Source organism: Amia ocellicauda, chromosome 23 (genome assembly GCF_036373705.1).
Source record: "Amia ocellicauda isolate fAmiCal2 chromosome 23, fAmiCal2.hap1, whole genome shotgun sequence".
NCBI lineage: Eukaryota > Metazoa > Chordata > Actinopteri > Amiiformes > Amiidae > Amia > Amia ocellicauda.
The window spans coordinates 14480984-14502153 of NC_089872.1; the positions used below are offsets into that span (position 1 = coordinate 14480984).

At 37.1% G+C, this 21170-nt stretch overlaps 1 protein-coding gene across 1 annotated transcript in view; it reads left to right on the forward strand.

The window, feature by feature from the left end:
* The first annotated feature begins 488 nt into the window (after positions 1 to 488).
* Positions 489 to 21170, forward strand: part of rin2a (Ras and Rab interactor 2a) — a 45230-nt gene continuing 24548 nt past the window's right edge. The window contains exons 1-2 of the mRNA XM_066696501.1: positions 489 to 687; positions 17680 to 17781. Of these exons, the coding sequence (XP_066552598.1) occupies positions 17725 to 17781 (57 nt within the window). The 5' untranslated portion in view covers positions 489 to 687; positions 17680 to 17724. The remainder of the gene's footprint in view (positions 688 to 17679; positions 17782 to 21170) is intronic.

Sequence of the window (21170 nt, forward strand, 5' to 3'; positions counted from 1 at the left end):
AAAAACTGAAACAGGTTTATACCTGCATCTCATTAATTGAGTGTACAGAATTGTCGGAAAGAAGAAAGGAAAACGTGACGTAATCAGATCCTGACATGGAGAAACCGTTTAGTATGAAATAGACATGTAAATAAGTGGCCATTCCCCCCCCCCATCAACTTGTCTTTTTAAAGAGCAATCGCCAATTGAAGTCAATACAAGACTATAAGGCTAGCCTTACAGAAACACAGTCTTTATCCCCAGAAAATATCACGAGTTATCACGATCGTTTAAAAAGGTTCCACTTCCCGAGTGTGGGAATTCATTGCAAACCTGTTTTTCCGTAGCTTTGGGGTCCCTACATTACAAAAGCACACAAAAATAAGGTAAAATAAATGAAAAAGCACGCACTGAGGCCAAGATGAAAACAGCCCAACAAAGAAACTCCGGGACATTCCTGCGCGGACACGTGATCATAAAGTAACGCGGAGTTGACTTTGTTCCCGGAGTTTGTTGTTGCTGCTGCGGAGGTCAAACACATGGGACGGAGAGCTCGTCTTTTCCCCCCCCCGAGAATGACGTTTTCCCGGATAAATCCCCTCGCACAGTTGCACCCGTAAACAACTACTAATAACCGGGAACAGACGCGTTGGGAAACAGACTCAACAAGAAGAAGAAGAAAAAGAAGGAGAAGAGCACAGGGAAGAGGTAGGTTTTCAATCTGCAGCCGCTTTCTACCTCTCCGGTGCCGGACACTTCTCGGCTTTTCTGAAGCGCATCGGTATTTATTCCAGTTAAAGGGACACGGAGACTGTGTAGGTATTGCTGTGTGTTATAGGCAATATTACACCGTTAGCTCTGTTGTTGTGTGTTTTATATCTATATATTTTTATGTATCCAATTGATCTCACCTGAGAGAATAATAGATCTATATATATGAAACACGTCAGTACTTCAGAAAGTTGACCATCAATGCTTGGGAACAGAAACTGCTTTAAAAGAGTTCAATCTTATTTAGAAAGCCATTGCCTACGAATAAACAAGTGTTTTTCACGTAATTGCAATGATATGAAAACTTGATTAATGAGACCTGACCGCAGTGCATCATGGGCGCTGGTAAACCTGTCGCGTCGCACCTTTACCTAGTCTGTCTATTCTGGAATAACTAAATCAGGAATAAGGGAAAGGCGGAATATGGACGATTTAGTTAATATGGCAAACAAACCATTACAGAGGAAAGAGAAGCCTATTATACTGCTTGTTTCTTGTGATTTGAGGAAACAAGTGCAGCTGCTTGTTGTTGCACATCAGTATTTGAGAAGCCCTGTCATGTTCACTCTTGAGTCTTTGTTAACCACAATGTGTTATTAACCTCCGCTGATCTGGACACTTCTCTTTTGAAAGGTATTTGGTTTCACAGACACAAATTCCGACTAGTCCTGGACTGCTCATTTTTATTGTAGGTCAAGTAGTCTTATCAGTGCTAATGGGGGATTTTGGACTCGAGCAGGGTTACGAGATAACTGATGCAGAAGCAGGGTGAAAAGGAAGTATTTTTTTAGGAAGACTTCCTGCTTTGGGAAGGAGAAATATTCTTATAAAGAAGCAAATTGATGCATATAAATATACAGAATATTAACCTGTTAAGTATTACACTTCTGAAATATATTGCGGGGCCATGGGGTTTTGGGAAACGGATATGCTGGACGAATGCCCTGTGTTAGTAAAATTGGTGACTGACATGACATGCAAGAGTTTAAGTCGATATACAAATTGCAGTTGTAGAGCACCTGCTACATGTTAGTAAGGAAAAGCATTCCTCAAGGATTGATGCATGAATTAATAAATGTAATAATGAATCCACAACAGGCACTTAGAGTGATCCTATTTGCTCCTCCATGTAATCCCATTAGTGCATGAAATACTGTACAGTAGCCAAGTGAAACAACAGCTGTTACAAAGTCTTACTTCTGCAAAGAACTATAGTGCCTAGATGTGAAACTACAAATACATCAAATATATATGCCACTAAATCATGTTTGTGATCATTACCTCACAATACGGTGACCTATTTGAGTCAGTGACTGTGAAATTGATCATGTTTTAAAATTGAAATGTATAGAGAGGATTTTAGTATATGCATTGCATTGTATTACTGTATTACAAAGACTAATGCGTACGGTGGTTGGGAGTGTAACAGCAAGCTCTTTAAAAAAATATTTGTATTTAGTCACCCTCAATAAAAATCAGTTTCCATTAATGTAATGCTGCTTTCCACAATGTATTTTATGACAGTAGCCATCCTGTACTCAGATTTAAAGGAGTAGATTAAATTGTTCCATCCAAACCAGAAATATGCCTATGGGTTACGAGGAAGTGTATGAATAAGTATTTGAGCAGAGGAAAGGTCAATGAGATTGAACTGCTGAAATTGTAAGGTTATTTGTGTGCTCATATGCATCTGGTTTTTGGCCTTCCTAAACTCTTGGAATGACGAGGCAAGATAATGAGGTAATGACAGTGATTGCAACCCGATACACGCCAGATCGCCATTTGAACTTTACCTTAGTCTTCTCTTCGTCATGAGTACTGGCAGGTGTAGGCTAGTAATGTTATTAGGAAGATACCATGAAAAACGAAGTATTTGTGTACATTTAATTTATTCTCATTCTCTCTAATGAGTGAAATCAATTTACACCAAATCATTTACTGTAGTTAATTTAGTAAGATGTTGCATCGTGGAATCTTATTTGTATTTTCTTATTTAGTGGTTACTAAAGTTGTAATCATAATAAGATTTGACTTTTGAGAGATTAGTTACACATAAAGAAATTGAGTAGTATTCTTCCCATGTAGCATCCAACAAAAACACATGGTGTATATTGAAGTCCTCACCACAACATGATGGTTTGTCTGGTTTCTTGCCGTTGTAAGCTGTCTGTTGTCTGCTTTACAAGACAGACCTTGGATTATCCATATGGTCGCTATTTATAACATGCCTTAAATCATCTCTGAAAAGCATAGTTATGGTTTACCCTTTTGATGCCTCCTTCAGTTGTCATGGAAAAGAGAACCAGATACTTTTAAAATTATATATTTTTTAATAATGTACTTGGTAACATTTCCACCTTTTGAAATGACATGTGTCACGGAACCTGTAATTACCAATGGGAAGAATAAAATTTAAAAGCCTTTTATGCTGCTATTTGAAAGGTTGTCTTAGAAATAAAAAATGTGATGCTCTTTTCTGCTAGGATAGGATAATAAAAAAAAATTAAATGTATTTTGCTGTAAAAGCTAAGAATATCATGTAGTCAGACTTCAGAAACATACTTGTATGTACAAATAAAGCACTCTCCTTGAATGTCAGAATACTTTACCTTTGTTTTAATCTAAAATAGGTTCAGATCTGTGTTGTATAGTAAAATGACGGAGCAAGTCAAACAATTAGCTGTGCTTTAGATGCTTGAGAGAGGGAGATCAAAGCATTGCATGTGGCAAGTCACCAAAACACATAGGTAGTTTCTGTTTTTGTCAGAAACTATTTATAATCTTTAAAGTATTAGATCAGATTGAGTTTTCTTGGTTATTAAGAGCAAAACAACATAAAAACTACAAATTCATATAGCCAGGTTTGTAAAGCTTTGGAGAAATCTGTCAAAATGATGAATCACTAGGAAATATACACTAGACAGCTTAATGAAAAACCTGGAACTACATTGTGAGGAACATCCGTCAGAGTATAGGAATTCTTTGAAAAGAGTGACAACAGCCAGTTCAGTTTTAACAGTTGAGTATGTTTTTCCCCTGAGGGCAAACCAAAGCAGAAAGTAATTTGTAGAAGTTGGCACTGCAATTAATTTGTAGCATATGTTTTCTAAATCGGGGGTACCTGCTGTTATTGGTAAACCAATACAGAATGATTTGCATATTTTACCATCATGCATTATACAAGTAATTTCACAAGGTTTGACTCGTCATTGTTTTCTAAAAGATCGGTTTGCCTTTTCTGGGCATATGTTTGTCCATATGTTTCTGCACTTTGACTTTGTATTTTTCCCTTCATCAGTGTCCTTATTCGTAGCTACTGGCTTTTTGTGAAACATCCTGGAGGAAATATCATCTTCAAACATGTTTCCTGTATGTTCCTGTGTTTTACATTTTCTGTACATCTGGAATCTATATTGTAAAATCTCAAAAACGTGTCGAGTTATCTCCAATACGGTTGATAAGGCCCTTTTCACAGTAATGCTTAATATTGTCAAACAGTAGTTTGGAAAGTCACTTCATTCAATTATATGCTCTCTTTGGAGCATATATTACTGATAATTATAGTAAATGCTTTACTTAAACTAGCAATTTTGTGGACTGGCATCATAAAAGTCAGTGACATGGGTACTGTAGCTGCTTTTTTTAGCTTGCAACGAAGTTTTCGCCATGGCTTCTGTGGGAAGGGAATGTGTTATATTTATAAATAAATATGGCAATATGCCTTGTAAATGTTTTGGATGAATGTTTTGACATTTTTGGCCTATTTTGCTGAATTTAACATGCATGTGATTGAAATAAAAATGTCATCATGAAAATAAGAACAAAAAAAATCTCCATTGAAATATCATTGCATCATTGAAGAATTTGCCATTCTAAGCACTCTTGTATTCACTAAGTTTTAACAAATCTCCAGTTATAGTGGATTTAACTAAATACATATTTTAATTTTATATTAAAGACATGAATAGGGTTCACCTTCGTCATTCAGGATGCACTGTTGAACTAAGGCACTGAATATTGGGGTAGATGCAGAAAATATCGTTTTACATGTCCTATGAGTTGAGGGTTTTGGGGGCATTTCCTCTGTAAACGTCTGGATATTATTAAAAAATATATGCATGTCAAGATATCTGGTTAAGATATCCAACCCAGAGGGAACTCATCTGAGGTATTTCAAAGCAGCTCTCAGCTCAAAGCAAGGAAGAATCCTGCCCAAATAGTGTCAGTAGCTTATGACATCATTAGCAATGGAAAATCATCTCGGATGACGCCCGGAAGATCATCTTTCTTTTCCAGAAGCAAAATTTCTAAAGAATACTTGTTCCAACTGATTTAATATGTTCTTTTAAGTGTTAATTAATTAATTAATTAATTCATTCATTCATTTATTCATTACCTCCCTTCTTGCATAATTGTGTAAGTCATTCTTACGCCTTACCTTTGCCTTTGCTGTTCAGTACACAATGCAATATTTAAATCCAAGTGCTTTTTAAAGGACTTCATATTGATTATACTGTTCAAATTAACTTATAGTTCAATATCTTGGCAGAATCGTAATGGCTTAACTAGAATTAATTTTTTCAGACTGGAGGCTGTTTTTATTTGTTCTCTTCTGTATATAGGGTTTCACATTACTTCCAGCATTGAGCTCCCCCATGCAAAGATGCTATTGAATCTGCTCAGCACCTGCAGCAGGGAAAGCACTGAGCCAGCAGAGAGACAAGTTTGAATGGCTCCTAGACCCATATGCACAGTACAAATGTTATTGAATTAAGAGGGATTTAAAGTGGATAACTTTATATGCACTAAATAATCACAGATTAACTGAATAGTGGGTTGAAGTAGGCCTAGCTTGTCATCATTGAACTCCATAATGCTCTAACATTTAGAGTGAAATGAAGACTTGTCATTGTAATTTTGATTTCTCTTCCCTTCCTAATTAGCTACACCTTTCTTTAAAACATGATCTAAAACAAGAATTAGCTTATATCATGTACTGGCTTTTATATAGTATATGAGTAACTTAGATTTTCAACATTTAAAATCTAGTCCTAGTGGTTGTAAAATGAGAAAACAACATGTTTTGTTTGTTTTTGCTTTTTATTTACTTATTACAGGCGTTAATGTGTATCTTTAACAGGAAAGGGGGTGGGTGGCTACAAAACCACAGCATTTGTCACAACTTCCAAGAAACCATTGAAGATAAATACTGTCTGGTCAGAATGGGGAATGGGGAATAGGGAAGTCAAAGTGGAAGTGATTAGCATGTTTTGGTGGGAGGGGAGTCTATTAATGTGCGTGACAAGCGTGTTCCAACTATAGTTTAGAGTGGGATGGGGGTGCAGAGTAACCAAAACAATTGTGAAGAACAGTTTGCAAGGTGTTTATACTTCCTCTGAGGCGGCAGTGAATGAGGGATGTTGTCTTCTACTGGAATCTCCATATTGTCATTGAGAATGTTAATCATGACATAAGATAATTGACACATTGAAATCGGCAAATGACTGTACTTTCTCCTGAACAGATGTGACACTGGAAAAGACGAAGCCATACAATTATATCACACTGCAGTCAAAAAACAAGCACTGTTAGTGTGTTTGCCAAATACTATCTGTTCTCCAAGAATTTGCAAGATATTTCCAAACAGAGCTTAATGTAACCTTAAATTGGCTTAGAGTTGCTTTCTATATATTTCAAAGTGACTGGTGTAGCTGGAATTGTTTTTGTCTCTCGAGGGAGGTTTTAAGGGAGATTTTGAAGGATATAAACAGTGGAGTGAGAGAAGAACTTCCGATTTCCTCAGCCCGAGGATCTTCATAAAAACAAAAAGCTTGCATGATTTTGTTTATAATGCAGAGTATATGAAAACCAAGACATTGTAGAACTGCCATAGGCATAAAAACTGTGAGAATCTGGATTATTTGCCGTTTACGTTCAGTTTGTCAGAAACCCCATTGAAAAGACTTCACTGCCAGCAAATACTGTAGCTGGAGGTGTTTTTTTACCCACATTCTGCTGACTGTTGTCCTTTATGTGATCCTATGTATTCCCTGTAGTATTTCACAGGGTCTTGAGGAAAGCAGTTTTCTCTCACTGTGGATAGTTTCTCAGGAATGAACACTGATTTTCCTGATACTTTCTCTAACAAATGTCTTTTAAAAGCATTTGAACCTGTGTATTTTATAACTAATTTACTGAATTATTTTGCATTCAGTGGATATCTCTCCTAGGTTGTATCACGGTAATAAATACAAATCTTCATTGAACAATTGTTAATCCTAGTAAGTCTCAGGTCAGTTCTTTGAATTCAGACAAGGAATGCCCACATTTATGATTGAACAATTACGAAGGTATTTGATTGTAATTAAAAAGAAGTGAAGTACAGACAATTAACCCACAGTACTGTTGGTAGTATTGCCAGTATTTCTTAAGTGCTTAACATGCTGCTGCTTAACTCAAGCCTCAAAATTGCAGTTTACATAAGTTTGTGCTTCACAACAGGATGCACAAAAGCTACACAACATCTGGTTGTGATTGAGGATTATTTTCAGATATTGTGCCATAAAACAGCAGTGGCTTAACAAGAAAAAGCACTATGGGCCAGATTAGTAATTATCAAATAAATGTTTAAATCTGCAATTAACAAAAGTGCACTGTCCCTTTTTTATTTTTTATTTATTAGCAACATCTACAGTATGTTTTAGCATGTATGTATGTATGTATGTATGTAAGCTTATTTTAAACAAGCAGATGCTTAACTAATTCAATAAACATTGTCATAATTCGAATTGTGGCCTTCTAATTACTGCGTTTACAAATTGCTGTGATCAGACTGAACATTGTGCTTCTCTATCTTGCACAATTGGATCATGAGTTACACTTAATATATAGTAAATTGCTAATTGCTAATTGAAATACAGGAACCAACAATTGACCAATTGAATGCAGTTCCTGTATTCACCATCTGTGTGATTGCAGATATGGTTGTTTAGTTTGTATCAGGAATACCCTTTTACTTTTGCTAAATACTGCTCATGGTAATATAAGTGTGGTTCTCTTAATTTGTTCAGTTATGGAGCTATAGCTTCATACCAAGTGCCTGAAGTCCTGAATTTGGCTAATAGTTGATCCAGTGAAGTAATTTAGGTCTTCTGTCCAAAAACTCTGTGCCTCTGTAGGACTGCAAATCTCTGTCCAAGGGATTTCATATGACACAAGGTGGAGTAAAAAAGTGTATAAATGTTTTTAATTATCCAGCTTTAACACTATACATCTCTCTGATCTCGTGTACTGAAGGCGTGGAGGTAGCTTTTGGCAGGGTTTACTTAGCTTAGGTGTGTCCTTCAGATAACAAAGTATAGTTGGCTTCCTGGAGCAAAACTTGAGCAAGGCCCTCCTTTATGAACACGCAGTGTGAGTTGAAAGCCAGGGGTGAGAGAAGCCTATTTTCATGAGCTATTTGTAAAGATAGCCATTTTGGTGCATTTGAAATATTAATTTGCATCTTTGAAGTGTGTAGTGTTTGTTCCGCCTGAAAAACAGCAGCTTAGAAATAAATTATTGTGGTTGAATGATGTCAGAATTATTGCAGATGTGTTCAAAATGGGAATAATCTTGACATGATTCACTCTGTTGTCTTGGACTGCCTAACCAGCATTAGATCAAACATGGAACCAACATCTATAAATCATATCCCTCATATCCATATGATGTTTCCAGTGGTATTTTCCTGATATTTACAGTTTCTCCTTCTTACATCGAAACCAAGAGGGATTTCTCAGGCTGTAAATCTTGTCTCTTCAGTGGGTCCTCCCCACTCACACGCTTATAGAGTTTGGGAACATTCCTATATAAAAGAGGGTTTTAAACACAGTACACAATACTACATAATTCAATCAAACTGATTCTATGAATTTGAGTGTTTTCAATTATTTGAATGGTTCTCTTTTTTCTTTTATTAAAACAAATGTGCATGAGTATTTTTATCAGTGATGTAGCCTAAGTGACACAGAAAACGAACCACCCGGCTATTAATATATGAATGCATACATTTTGTATTTTCCGCAATAGCCTATTTTTAGAGAGAGTATTGCACAATAACTGCACAATGGAGGGGGAGAAAATATTTAAAAAATCCTTCTAGACTTCAATGACCGCATATGTCTGCATAATGACTATACAGTGCTTAACTTACACAGAAATCAAAACTAATAACACACTGAGGTAAATCATTAGCTGTTGTATGCCTCCTGAGAGTAGGAATGATGCTATGATGCTAATTCATTAGGCCCTGCCATATGTACAACACTTACCAGCATGTTGCCGTCAAAGCTTCAGATTGGAGGTAATTTCTCTCCAACAGTGCCTTCACAACCAGTGTTACTGCACTGATCCCATGTTGTATGTTTTTAACAATGTTCTGCCATTTTACCATTACAAAGTCAAAGACCTATAGCCTCCCTTTACAAGCTGTAAGTGTTTACAGGCATGCGATGAATGAACCTGCCTCCAGGGAGTCATTTAATCAGTCAGTATGTTTTCCTTCTTGTGTTTGAATAATGGAAGTGTTTAAAGATTGCATGTTTGCAACTCCTCTAAAATCCAATGCGAAAACCGCAATTAAAAAGCAACAACAATGGCATTTTGATTTTTTCATTTTGTTTACCTCTGTGTGCTGTCATATTATGTTAGAAACACTGTAGATTTGACAAAGAAAGGTAGTTTGCCTTTCTGTCTAGGTTTATACCCATGAGCTTAGTGGTGGAATTTAACCGATAAGATGAGGTAAGGGTGCATATCTGTTTTGATGGTATTTTGATGGCCTATTAATTATTTATACATTATGATATGATCCTGACTCCACAGGAACTGACACGTGGGTGGTTGTGTGCTATGAAAGTCTAATCAAACATTTTTAAAAAATAAAATAAAAATGTTATCGTATATGATCACCTTCCAATGTACAATGCAGAATCATTGAAGGGTTGTGTTCTCGAAGTCATTTGTTCACACTATGGTGGTAAAGGTTGGTTCATTTAAGGTTTCTAGGCTTGAAGGTTGACACAGGGATATTGTTAATTTTCGATGCAGATCTAATCCAGGCCTCTTTAAAAATTCCAGTCAGACGCATCTCTAGACGCCTTCCTTTTTCCTGGTCTCAGTCAAATATGGAAGTACACTGAAAATTGGGGATTTAAGATACTAGAGGTTTATCCTGTTGAATCAGAAGTAAACAGGAACTCATCTAGATTGTAACACCCACAATAAATATTCTTTTAAGACACACTTGTCTTGTTTTCTTGAAATAAATAAACATAATCTTAGACATAGGGTCCGGCAAGGTCACAATCCAATGCATAGGTGCCTAAGGGGCTGACGTTTACATATGCTTGGTACAATAATACTAATAATCATTATCATCATCATCAAGACAGTGTTCTTGGATGAGAGCTGACCTACAGGTAGTATTAAGCTGCTACAGACAAGAATCCAGAGGTTTTAGCCATTTCGTGAAACGCATGCCTGCATAGTAAGGTAGGCCTAGACGTTAAGTAATGAAGTTCCCAAGCATTTGTGAAGTAAGTAAAAACATAACAGTGTAATAAATGTTTATATTTAAAGTGTTCAGTCATTGTGCTAAGTTTTCCTAATTAACATTTAAATAGGCTTTGCTATTGTTTATCCCTTTGGTTAATGGCAAACTTTTTAATTGGTATACTGAGTGGTGTAGAATGTCTGTGTCTCGTTTTAACGTTGTCCCAGTTTTGTGCCCTGCAATCTACAATACTTTAATTAAGAACAGGACATTTTTTTATTGTACATTTTTAGGTAATGATGTAGTCCTTTAAAGTAATGCAAGGTCCAGCTGTTAACGCATGACTCAAAGTGCCAAAGCCTGTTAAGATGCCGCTCCTCTTTTTCAGTTCCAGTCTGAATATTCTGCAGTTGGAAATGGAAGGGTGCTGGGAGAGTAAGTTATACTGAAACTATAAAGCACACTCAGGGGTATAGACTGCAGTGTATTTGGTTGATTCCAGCAACTATGATGGAGCTGTAATGCTATGATTTAAAGTAAAGGCTCAACCAGTAATCACAAAATGTTCTTGGTATATCCTGATGTAACCTTGTGGGGAATTTTTTCCCCACACTTCCTTTTTGGGAAACTGGAGAGGTCAGATGTTTCTTCTAATGTAAGCAAGCTATGTTTTTCACTTATTTCCCTGTAGACATTATAAGCAGTTATTTACAGTTAGGCCTCACCGTGTTTGCCAACTGTACACAATTGTACATTGCCTACATATTTTCTAACAGATTAATGCCCAAAAATAATACGCAGTGAAACTTATTAGCAAATATGATTTTTGACTGACTGACTGACCTAACATATCATGACTTAATAATATACAGTGGCTATTGGATTCAATTGAATTACAGTTTGGTTGCATTGAAATAGATATTTTTCACCCTTAACACAACCTTCTCAACACTCTGAAGGGCAAGACAATTTGTATTGTTAAACAACAGTTAATGAAAAATAAAAACACATGTCTTGTTTAGAGAAGTAATTACCCCAATGCTTAGTAGAACTACCTTTTGCTGTAAATACAGCTGTGAGTCTTTTGGGATAAGTCCAGGATTGCACTGGACTGTGCAATATTCACTCATTCTCCATGGCACTGTAGTTCAAGCTCTGTCAAGTTTGGTGGACATCAGTGGTGGACAGCAATCTTCAAGTTTTGCCACAGATTTTCAATCAGATCCAGTCCGGGCTTTGACTGGTCTGCTCTAGGAGATTAACTGTCTTATTTTTTTAGCCACACCAGTGTCGCTTTGGCTGTGTGCTTGGGGTCATTATCATTCACCTGCTGTAAGGTGAATCTCCGTCCCAGTCTTTTGCAGACTGAAGCAGGCTTCCCTCAAGGATCTGCCTGCATTGATTACAGGTTATTATTTTTAATCAAAATAAATTTAAATGCATCAAAATGTCAGATATAACAAAAACATGTGAAAAAGTACAAGGGATGTGAATATTTCACTTGGTTAACATAATGTGTATTTTTACATTAGTCATATTTTCTGTTTTAGGATTGGTGTTTTTTCTGTGTGGTGATTAATAATTCTACTAAATAAACCTTTCAGGAGGATATCCGTGATATGGGCCTGAGTTCTATTTACTCAATCCACGAGGTTTAAAGCTTCTCTCCGTATTAGACAGCCAGCTATGGAAATAAGGAGAATTAAATGTTACTGGTTTTAATTAGTCTGTGGTGGAACCAGTTATTCAGGTTGTTTGAATGCAGTTGTACCATTAGCAGTTTGAGCAGAATCTAATTCCTCCAATTTGTTTCATGTTTATACTTTGTACTATCATCCTGTTTCTTGGAAATGGAAAGCATGCAGTCCCATTTGGATCAAGTGCTTTGTAGACTTTGTTTGTCTGTGTAACGCTTTCCTCCAACTCCCCCTGAGAGACGGTCAGAGAAAAACAAATTGTAATGTTTATACAATCGCAAATTGAAAAGCAAATTGTTTAAATCTTGTCTGGTCACACTGTAGTTGACTAGCTCCTATTTTCTATTTACAGCCACACAACCTGACCTTTTGGATATGTTCCAAAATGAACAAGAAATAAATCGGTCCTTTTATTCTGAATTGTGACCACTGCATGTGTTTGTTGATGAATTAAAAAAAACTCACCAAGTAATCTATTAATATATATAGTTATAAAAATGTGTTTACATATTATACTGAGATGTGGGTATGCAGAAAATTAACCAACACATGTAAGTGTATTCAGATGATAATAAATGGTACCAATACCCCCACAGTCAGTGTAATTCACTCTCATTCTATTACATAATGTGCATGTGGTGCACATGTTGCAATTTCTGCACATTTTGAAACTTGGGCATTTTCGAATGTATTATGTCTGTACTGAAAAAGCATGGTCTGTTCTTCTCTCTGTCATTTGCTAAGATCTGTACATGTACATGCCGATTCATCCCAAAGGATTGTTAGACGCTCTTCAGTATTTAAAAACTTTTTTATTGGTTTTGAGACCAGCATTATAATTGACATATCAACAATTCCACTATAGGAAAGTGTTATCTTTAGGGGAAGGAAGGACAAATGCCTTAGACCTAAAGATTACAATTGACTCAATTACAATTTATTTTAGTGGTATGCAAAGTAATGTACAGTCCAGAGTTGTTTTGTGTTTTTAATAGTGAGAATTCAAACCATTGAACGTCATAAATGATGAAAATGTTTGAGGGGAAATTTAACATTTTGACATTCAACTATCTATGACTCTTCTTTTATCAACATGAAGACTAGATCTCCATTCTATGATGGGATTTGATATCACATTATTTATGTGATGAGAAGTTGGACAATTGTAAGGGTCTGTTGTTTGTGCTGAAGGAGTAGTTTAAAAATGAGAGAACAACGCTTCCACTTCAGTTGAGTATTAACCTTGTAAATAATGTGATTCCTAATACTAACTAGGCTATGCTATATCGCTTAAAGCTGTCGGTATCCAGAACCATTTGCCATAGTATCTTCAGATTCTCCATCCTGCAGACATGGTGTTTTACAGATGACTGCTTCCGACACTAATGCAACCATTCGATAGGAGGAGAATCTTCCCCATGTTCTACAAAAGATTTGGTGTTATTTAACATGCTGTGATAATGGTCTTGTGGAAAGTCAATCCTTTTCGTCTACATTGTTTTTAATGTGTCTGTGTAGTCAGGTGGTATTTTATCAATGATAGGACTTGGAAGCCGGTCCTAGATAATAAAATCTCCACTATTTAGTGTGAAATATATTTTTTAAACATGTTGGCAAGTTCTCCCATCATAGATCGTTAAGAGCTGTCAAGTGTAGTGCTGAGTCTGCTAAACACTTGCACTCACCAGTGAAAGATTCTTACAGATACAGTAGCTACACACCATTGCTATCCCCTTGACTATGTAATTCTGTTCTATTCTAATGTTATTTTCTATTCAAAGTTCATTCCAGTCTGCCTTTTATGATCAGGCACTTGGGTTCCTCTTGTTTACTTGGAAATAAAACTCCTCCGTATTTCCAAGTGGCAACAAATTCAGTTTGCAATTCTGTGGAAGGATAATACAGTACTAATTAACTGACGTGCTGAGAAGGAGTTATTTTAATTGTGCCTTTCCTGTACTATCTGAACATGTGGACCATATGGAGAGAGGTCTTGGCACTTTATATTTCACATCCCTGAGCTATTTAGTGGTTCTCTAACATGTTAATCAGAGGTCAGCCTTACACAGCGATGTCCAAAATTCCTCCCACACCTCTGGACCCACTGCAATCCATTGTCCATTCAACTTAACTATTTTAGGAAGGTACCTGTCACACTTGAAAACTTCAAATTAAAGATCAAATCTTATAAATCCGAGCAATTTAAGAACACCCCAGAACTTTGAGATTGACCATTTCAGTACAGGAAACAATAAACCTAGTGCTAGACATTTATTCAATTTTTTTTTTTTTTTTTTTTTATTTAAAGTGACTTAATAGTAAGTATAACATATATTCCAGCATACTCCCCATGTTGACCACCAGTCTAGTTTCCTCTCCTTCCAAAAGGTGGTTCATCAGCATGAATCGATGATGTTTGGAAGGACACTTCATGTCCTCCTTCCGCCTCATTGCTCTCTGGACTGTGGTCATCCAACAGGCACTGTGCAGCAGAACAAAACTTAACACAACTCTGCTTCTATCACTGTGCCTCTGCACTGGAGTCAGGATAAAGGATCTCTGTGCAGCGAGATGCTACAGGAGTGAATAGAGTCAAACGTGTCTTTGTGTTGGTGCAGCTGAGTCTACAAGCAGATGCTTTCTGCTTTACAATAAAAAAAAAACAGGACGTTGGACTTTTCTTTTTTTGTGCTACACAAACATAGCTTGTTTTTGAATAGAGGTAAGTGTATTATTATTATTATCAATGGCAGTAGTAGAAGGTGGAAAAGTTGCTGAAGTTTTAATAGCTCGCTGTACCGTAATCTTTTTTTACTTTGTTTCTTGTTCAATTTCAAATACCTGTTGCCTTGAAGTATGGAGACTTGATTTGTCTGTGCTGAAAATCCTTTTCACATTTCCTTGAAGGAGAAAAAAAAGTATCCAAAGCCTTCTTGGCCAGTAGGCTGCTGGGATGAACTGCAGTAACCACTTCTGCATTCACAATACTTTGTCATGCTTTAATCATGTTGAGCAGTGTTGACAATCATTTTTTATCTGAAAATGTTAATATAGAAACGATTTAATATTAAAGGAACTAACTCAACCATCAGGAAATAAATGATTGAAAAACACCTTCTTCCCATCTTGAGGAACTAGAAACTTTCCTTTAACTGTTTCCCGTTATCCTTTCAACTGGGTTAAACTGATTTTGCCATTCGATCGTAATCGTTGTGCTGTGAACATTGGCAGTAGTACAGGGCATGTTTGTAAACTGTAATTACCAATGCATGCTGTGCATGTTAAGAGCAGCTAATGAAATTTGGTTTGTTTACTTTTAGCATCTGCACGCTGATGGGAAGTTTTGTTGTGCAGTGATGAGCAGATGGCTTTGAAGTGGACAGTTGCCATTTATTTCGGATGCAATGGAAGAATGACATGTATACGAGAGTGACGGCTTACATCAACATTTGTAAACACATTGTGCCAAATTTGAGGCAAAATTAATTTCAGCTCTTGGAGGGCTAAAGTGTCTGATAGCTTTTGTTACAGCTGGACTTCTCTTATTTAATACACCTAGTTACTTAAGAACAGAACCAGACAGTGGTTGAATGCAGATCACATATTCCACTGAATAGTGCGATTCAGGAAATTCCTGCTGTGAGACCATATGCGTTTTGATCTTCTCATGGGTCATTTCCTGAAAAATGTACCACAACAACACTGTTTTGTGTTTCTCAGTTTTCAATGTGTTAAAAAAACACACACCTCAAAAGATAACAAAGGATGATATCAGAACTGCAATCAGTCAACTCTATCCGCCTATATATAGAGTAGAACTAGATGGCCAACGCTGGTTATTAGGTGAGAGTATCTACCTCCTTGCTGCTTCCAAGTTTTGACATGCCCCAAGCAAATGTTTTAAATGCCTCAGCACATGAAATATTCATATTAAAGCCTGAGTGGTTTTTGTCTTTGACCCCTTTTATACACACTTATTAGAACATATTCCTCCATACATCACACTGGGTGCTAATATTTGTGAAGTGCTAAATGTTTTCCTTTCAGAACCAAATTAAGTTACGGAGTCGTCGTCCCCCCATTCAGGAAATACTGAATTTGCTTTGGGCCGTGTTATCTTCTGAACTGTGTGCCATAAATCTATCTCCAAGGCACTCCAGGGAATGTCAGTCTATGATGCTCATACCACAATATTTTGAGATTAACACACTGTAATGCTCGCAGCTTTTTGGACTGAAGATTTCTGGTCATTGATCAATGCATTGAACTTCGTCAGTGCTGATTGGGCGGATTTGAATCACAAATCTTATAAGTACTTCAGTTAGGGAGGTCTCCAGTGTTGTTTTTTCTTCCTTCTGTAGATGCCTGTTTTATATTCAGCCCAGTTCAGTCTAGTGCTAGTCCTAGAGCCATGCTAGTCATCATACAAATTCATCTTAGTTCATATAAAAGAATGCAGGTTACGTAGGCTGATCAAATAATAATATTTTAATAACAGATTAGTAATACATGGAAAAAATCAAGCTTTAAATGTATTTATTGAGAGCTTTAATTGTTATTTTTATTCTAATTATGTTTTATTCTACAAATATGGTCTGTTTGTGCCCCTGTTTCTATGTTATATTTTAATTCAAATTGCTTGTAATCATCACCTATAAATACAAGTTTTTGTGCGGAACCTAGAACAAAGTCTTCAATAGTGACTGTAGTAAACTGCAGGCAATTTCCAGGCAAAATACCTTCTTTTCACAATGAACCATTAGCATATTTTCTGTTTGGGTTTCCACTGTTCCCCTGTGAGAGTTGTTCTGTCTGGAAAAACAAAGCAAATTCAAACAAAAAGCCTCACAAAATAGAGATTGCAAAAGTGCCGTGCCTCAGCCCTCTGGGATATAATCTGACATTTGAAAGAGAATAATATTTAGCTCACAGAAGCACGTAAGTACTATGGCATTTCTTGTTTAATAATTTCCACACTGAGCAGAGCTGCTGTGGAAGTTCAGACAAGGATTTAAATCCCTAATTGCACCTATCCCGTGTGCTGCCTTGTCCTGTCCAGCAAAAGAGTAATGGGAACAATCCAGAGCTGAGATTCCAATGGCTTTGGTCTTTTATTTTTTAATTCTTTCCTTGGACATCAGTTCAGTTCACTGTCACTTTGTACACCTGCCAGCGTCCTAATCACTTCAGCGTGGGCTGCCTTGGAAAACCAGGGTCCAAATCAGAGAGTCCAGTGTTTCAAGAAAGATTTTTAATCTAGCACGCTACCCCTATACTCCTGGGAGGGCACTAGGCTGTCTGAGGATAAGATTGTTTCACATTTAGTAAGTCAGCAGTCTGGAAGCTGGTGGACAGGATAACATTAACCCAAACAAAACAAAAACAAACAAACACACCCCCTGCAGCTAAATCAACAAAATATCAGGCATACATCACGTGCGCTGTACTGTAATCATGTCTGAAGTGTATCCTCAGGATTAGCAAGGACGTTCTTGGAGGTGGGAGAGAAGGAAGGAAAGGGAGGGAGGTAGGGAGAGGGGGAGGGGATTGAGAGCAGAGGCATGGCTCTTGTTGATGGGGAAATGAAAAAAAAAAAAAAAGAAAGAACTTTGGCAGAGCTGATGTTGTGACTGTTCCTGCGGCTCACAATGGAATTTCCTACAGCCTGGACTAACCATTATGTGTCTCTGCTTTCAGGGCTTTGGGGGGTGAGAGAGCCTTCACAGACACCGCGAGGGCAGGATGGCGAGCACGCTGGTGCAACCCTGTCTGCTGGATCGGACAGGAAGCTTTTTCAAGGTAAACAGGTTGGGGGTATAGGGGTTGCGGGGGGCTTGCACTTTATTCCCATGCGCTGTCTATGAATCTCTCACTCGCTTTCTAGTACGCAACTCTCGTCACATTCTAGTTCAAGAGAGAGTCAGCTGCTGATGAACAATCTTCGCCAAAAAAGACAAAAGGTGAAAGTTACAGATCTTCAGGACTAAAGAGTAGCTTGGAAGTATCATACTTTCCCTTGTTTTAAAATGTTAATAAATATTATTCATTGCTATTTAAGGATGAGAGTAAAATATTAACCTTGAATACTTTTTTGTTGTTGTTTATAAATGGAGAGCAGTGTCCTTTTGTGGACTTGGGTCAGTATATAATGTTGTGCATGTTAAAGGTTAACGGTAGACTACCTGCAAATTAGATATTTCTTCCGCATTTCTAATTTCATCTTTGTTTCAGGATATGTAAGATGCTTTTTAGTGATAAACTAAAGATGCAGAGCTTGTTTTACCTGTATTGCTATTTCTGCAAGATATTTTCTTCCAAAATCATCTCTCTTGCATAAACAATTGAGTTGTTTCACTTTGCACTGATAGAAGTTTGTGATTTTGGAAAAGGTAGAGTAAACATGAGGTGGGGAATCTGTCTGCTTTCCAGCTTAGACAGAGAGCCAGAACCTGACCAGATTTATGCACTTACAGGTTGGGTCTAATTGCCTGAGAATTAAAGGCCAATAGGCATTATTTGTGTTGAAGGGGGTAATGACTCTTCTCTGAATTACATGCCAGCCTTCATTCAATGGACACACAAGAGGGCCATGAATACATCCTCCTGTTGTGATTATGCAGTTTAATTCCAGTGTTTTGATTACCCCTGATTACTAATTTATTCCATTTGTTTTAATTTACATATCTATCTATCTTGGGAAATTATGGTATGTGTGTCTTCCAGATTTCTTAATTTATCTGCAGCATTAAAAGCATCATAGTGGAGGGTCCTGCCATACTTCAAGGGTGTGTGTGTGCATTAGAGGAAAGTATTGACTGCAACCTTTGTGAAGAAGCTTATTCGCATATGAGTAAATTTAAGCACATCATCATTGCTTCTAATTGCTCAGTAAAATTACAGTTTTTAGGAATGCATGGATGTCCACATCTAAACATTTAAAACCATTTGTGTGGTAGATTTGATGCTTTAGATAGTTCTGAAATTCATCAGCTTTCGCCAGAACTAAGGTACTCTGTGTGGGTCTCTGAGGTATAGAAATCATCGCTGTGTATTCCATACCCAGCAGGTTTATTGGTGGAGAGATTCTTGTGAAGCTGCACACATTGCTGAGATCCAGAACTGGGTGTCTCAAACAACAGTACAATGCAATGTTTTGTTACAATGACTTCTATAGTCATTGAAGAGGCCCCAAATTCCATTGTGATTGGCTATCTCCCAATAGGACTCTAGTGCACATGTAGTTACAGAGTGCTGTAGTAGGTCTATTTGTTGAGTAATCTGGTCACGTTGAAAATCTGATTCATTCAGGTCTTCATTCCACTACGGCACTTTCTCCGTACTTCTGCAGAGAAAAACATGTTTTATTATTATTGTGGTGATTATTTTTATTTTATATTCTTTTAACTGATCGCACATGTGCTTGTGTTTATAGACATCACACTGGCTCATACAGCATTGTCTGAAATTAATTGAAGGATGCTTTCAATGAGCAGTTAGTCATAGTGTTAAGACTTGTCAAAGTTAGCCTGTAGTTTCACTCCTGATGACCTCTACAGCCTTAAACGCCCTTAATGTGTGAGGTGAGGTTAATCTATTGTCAAGGGCTTGGCACCTGAAATACTTGATTTGTGAACTAAGTGAGGCTTAGCACTCAGTGACTGCGCACTCTTAATATGCAGCTGTCCAGTCCATCCTGAAATATAATCCCTGTGAAACATGCTTCCACAGCTGGACACAAGTGAGGAGTTGTGGTGCTGGACAGAGACCTCTGCAGAAGTAATACTAGACCACTGAGAGCAGTGTTGTGTGGATGCTGTTTGTCTGTCCCTTTCTTGTAGTGATTCTCAGAGATCATTGTTTGCAAAGTGTCCAAGGATCAGTTCAGCTGACCGTGCCAATCTTCCCACGACCAAATGCTTTTTTTTTTTTCTTTTAATGGAGATTATTTTACATGGGAGTTACCCATAAAAATGAGAAGGACCATAAGTCACTAAATTAAAACATTTTGAAAATGCATTCAGGCCCTACATCATAGCATGGACATTTTTTAAACTTTCCGATTGCAATTCTACTGATTTGAAAGTGCATTTTATTCCACTGTTTATACTTCACATGTGACACTAAAGAGCTAATAAGCCAGTGAGCATCTGGAAGGGATGAATCCCTTGTGTATATAAATACTTTTCTTTTGAATAAACCTTTTTATATGCTCCATACAGGAAATAGCTTACCTCTCAGGTTATTGACAACTTTTGGAACTATTCTTCTTGAGAACGTCTGAAGGGACTGTTTGGCATGCCACCCTTCATTATATATAGTGTGACATCAGATTTTCCTTATAAAAATTATTGGGAAAACAGGAGTGATTATTTATTTTGCCATCTGAAGGCTAAATCTGGGCTACAAGCCCAGAATGCTCTATGAATCTGTTCATTATACAAGTGTTAATGTCCTTTTTAATTATTTTTTTTATTTTTTTCAAGCAACTTATTCTAACAGTGCGTTATTTGTTGCCCAAATTATTGCATCACTGTGTAGTGTTTTTATCTCTGCAAATCTCCCTTGGGCTTCTGTAAGCTGTAAGGAATTTGCTATGTTCTTGGGGGAAAAAAAGGCATGGTGCACAAATGAAAGTACCAGTTCCAATGTGAAGGGTAAATTCGACTGAGCATTTGCTTAAAAAGTTGGGATGAGATGTTTTCCTTTTAAATGTAATTGATTTAATTGATCGATAAACCAAATACATGCATAGAATCATAGCTATAATGTTAGCCTATACATCTAGGCTCCTTGTCGCAGGGGGGAGGTTGGGGGGGGTCTTCATTGTAATACTCCAAAAGACTTCCCAAAAGGGATGTTTCTGATTGGGTGGGTTTGTTTGTTTTGTTCACAAGGCATTGTTTGGATTGTTTTTTTGGCAGCTCTTAGTGGTCAGAGGAGGAGAACGTTGCTTTATAATTTGTGCTCGCTGATGATGAGGTAAAAGCTTAAGGCTCCAGGAAAATGCTGACACTCTTTGTCCTTTAACTGTTGTGGTAATAGCAGGGTATTACAGTTTGTCTGAGGTGAAGCTTTTATCACCTTTTTATTAAAATAAGAATGACTGCATCGCAACCAAGACTTAAAATGTAGAATTCAAGCAATGTAACTGATACAATTATTCCATTAATAAGGGAATAATCCACAGT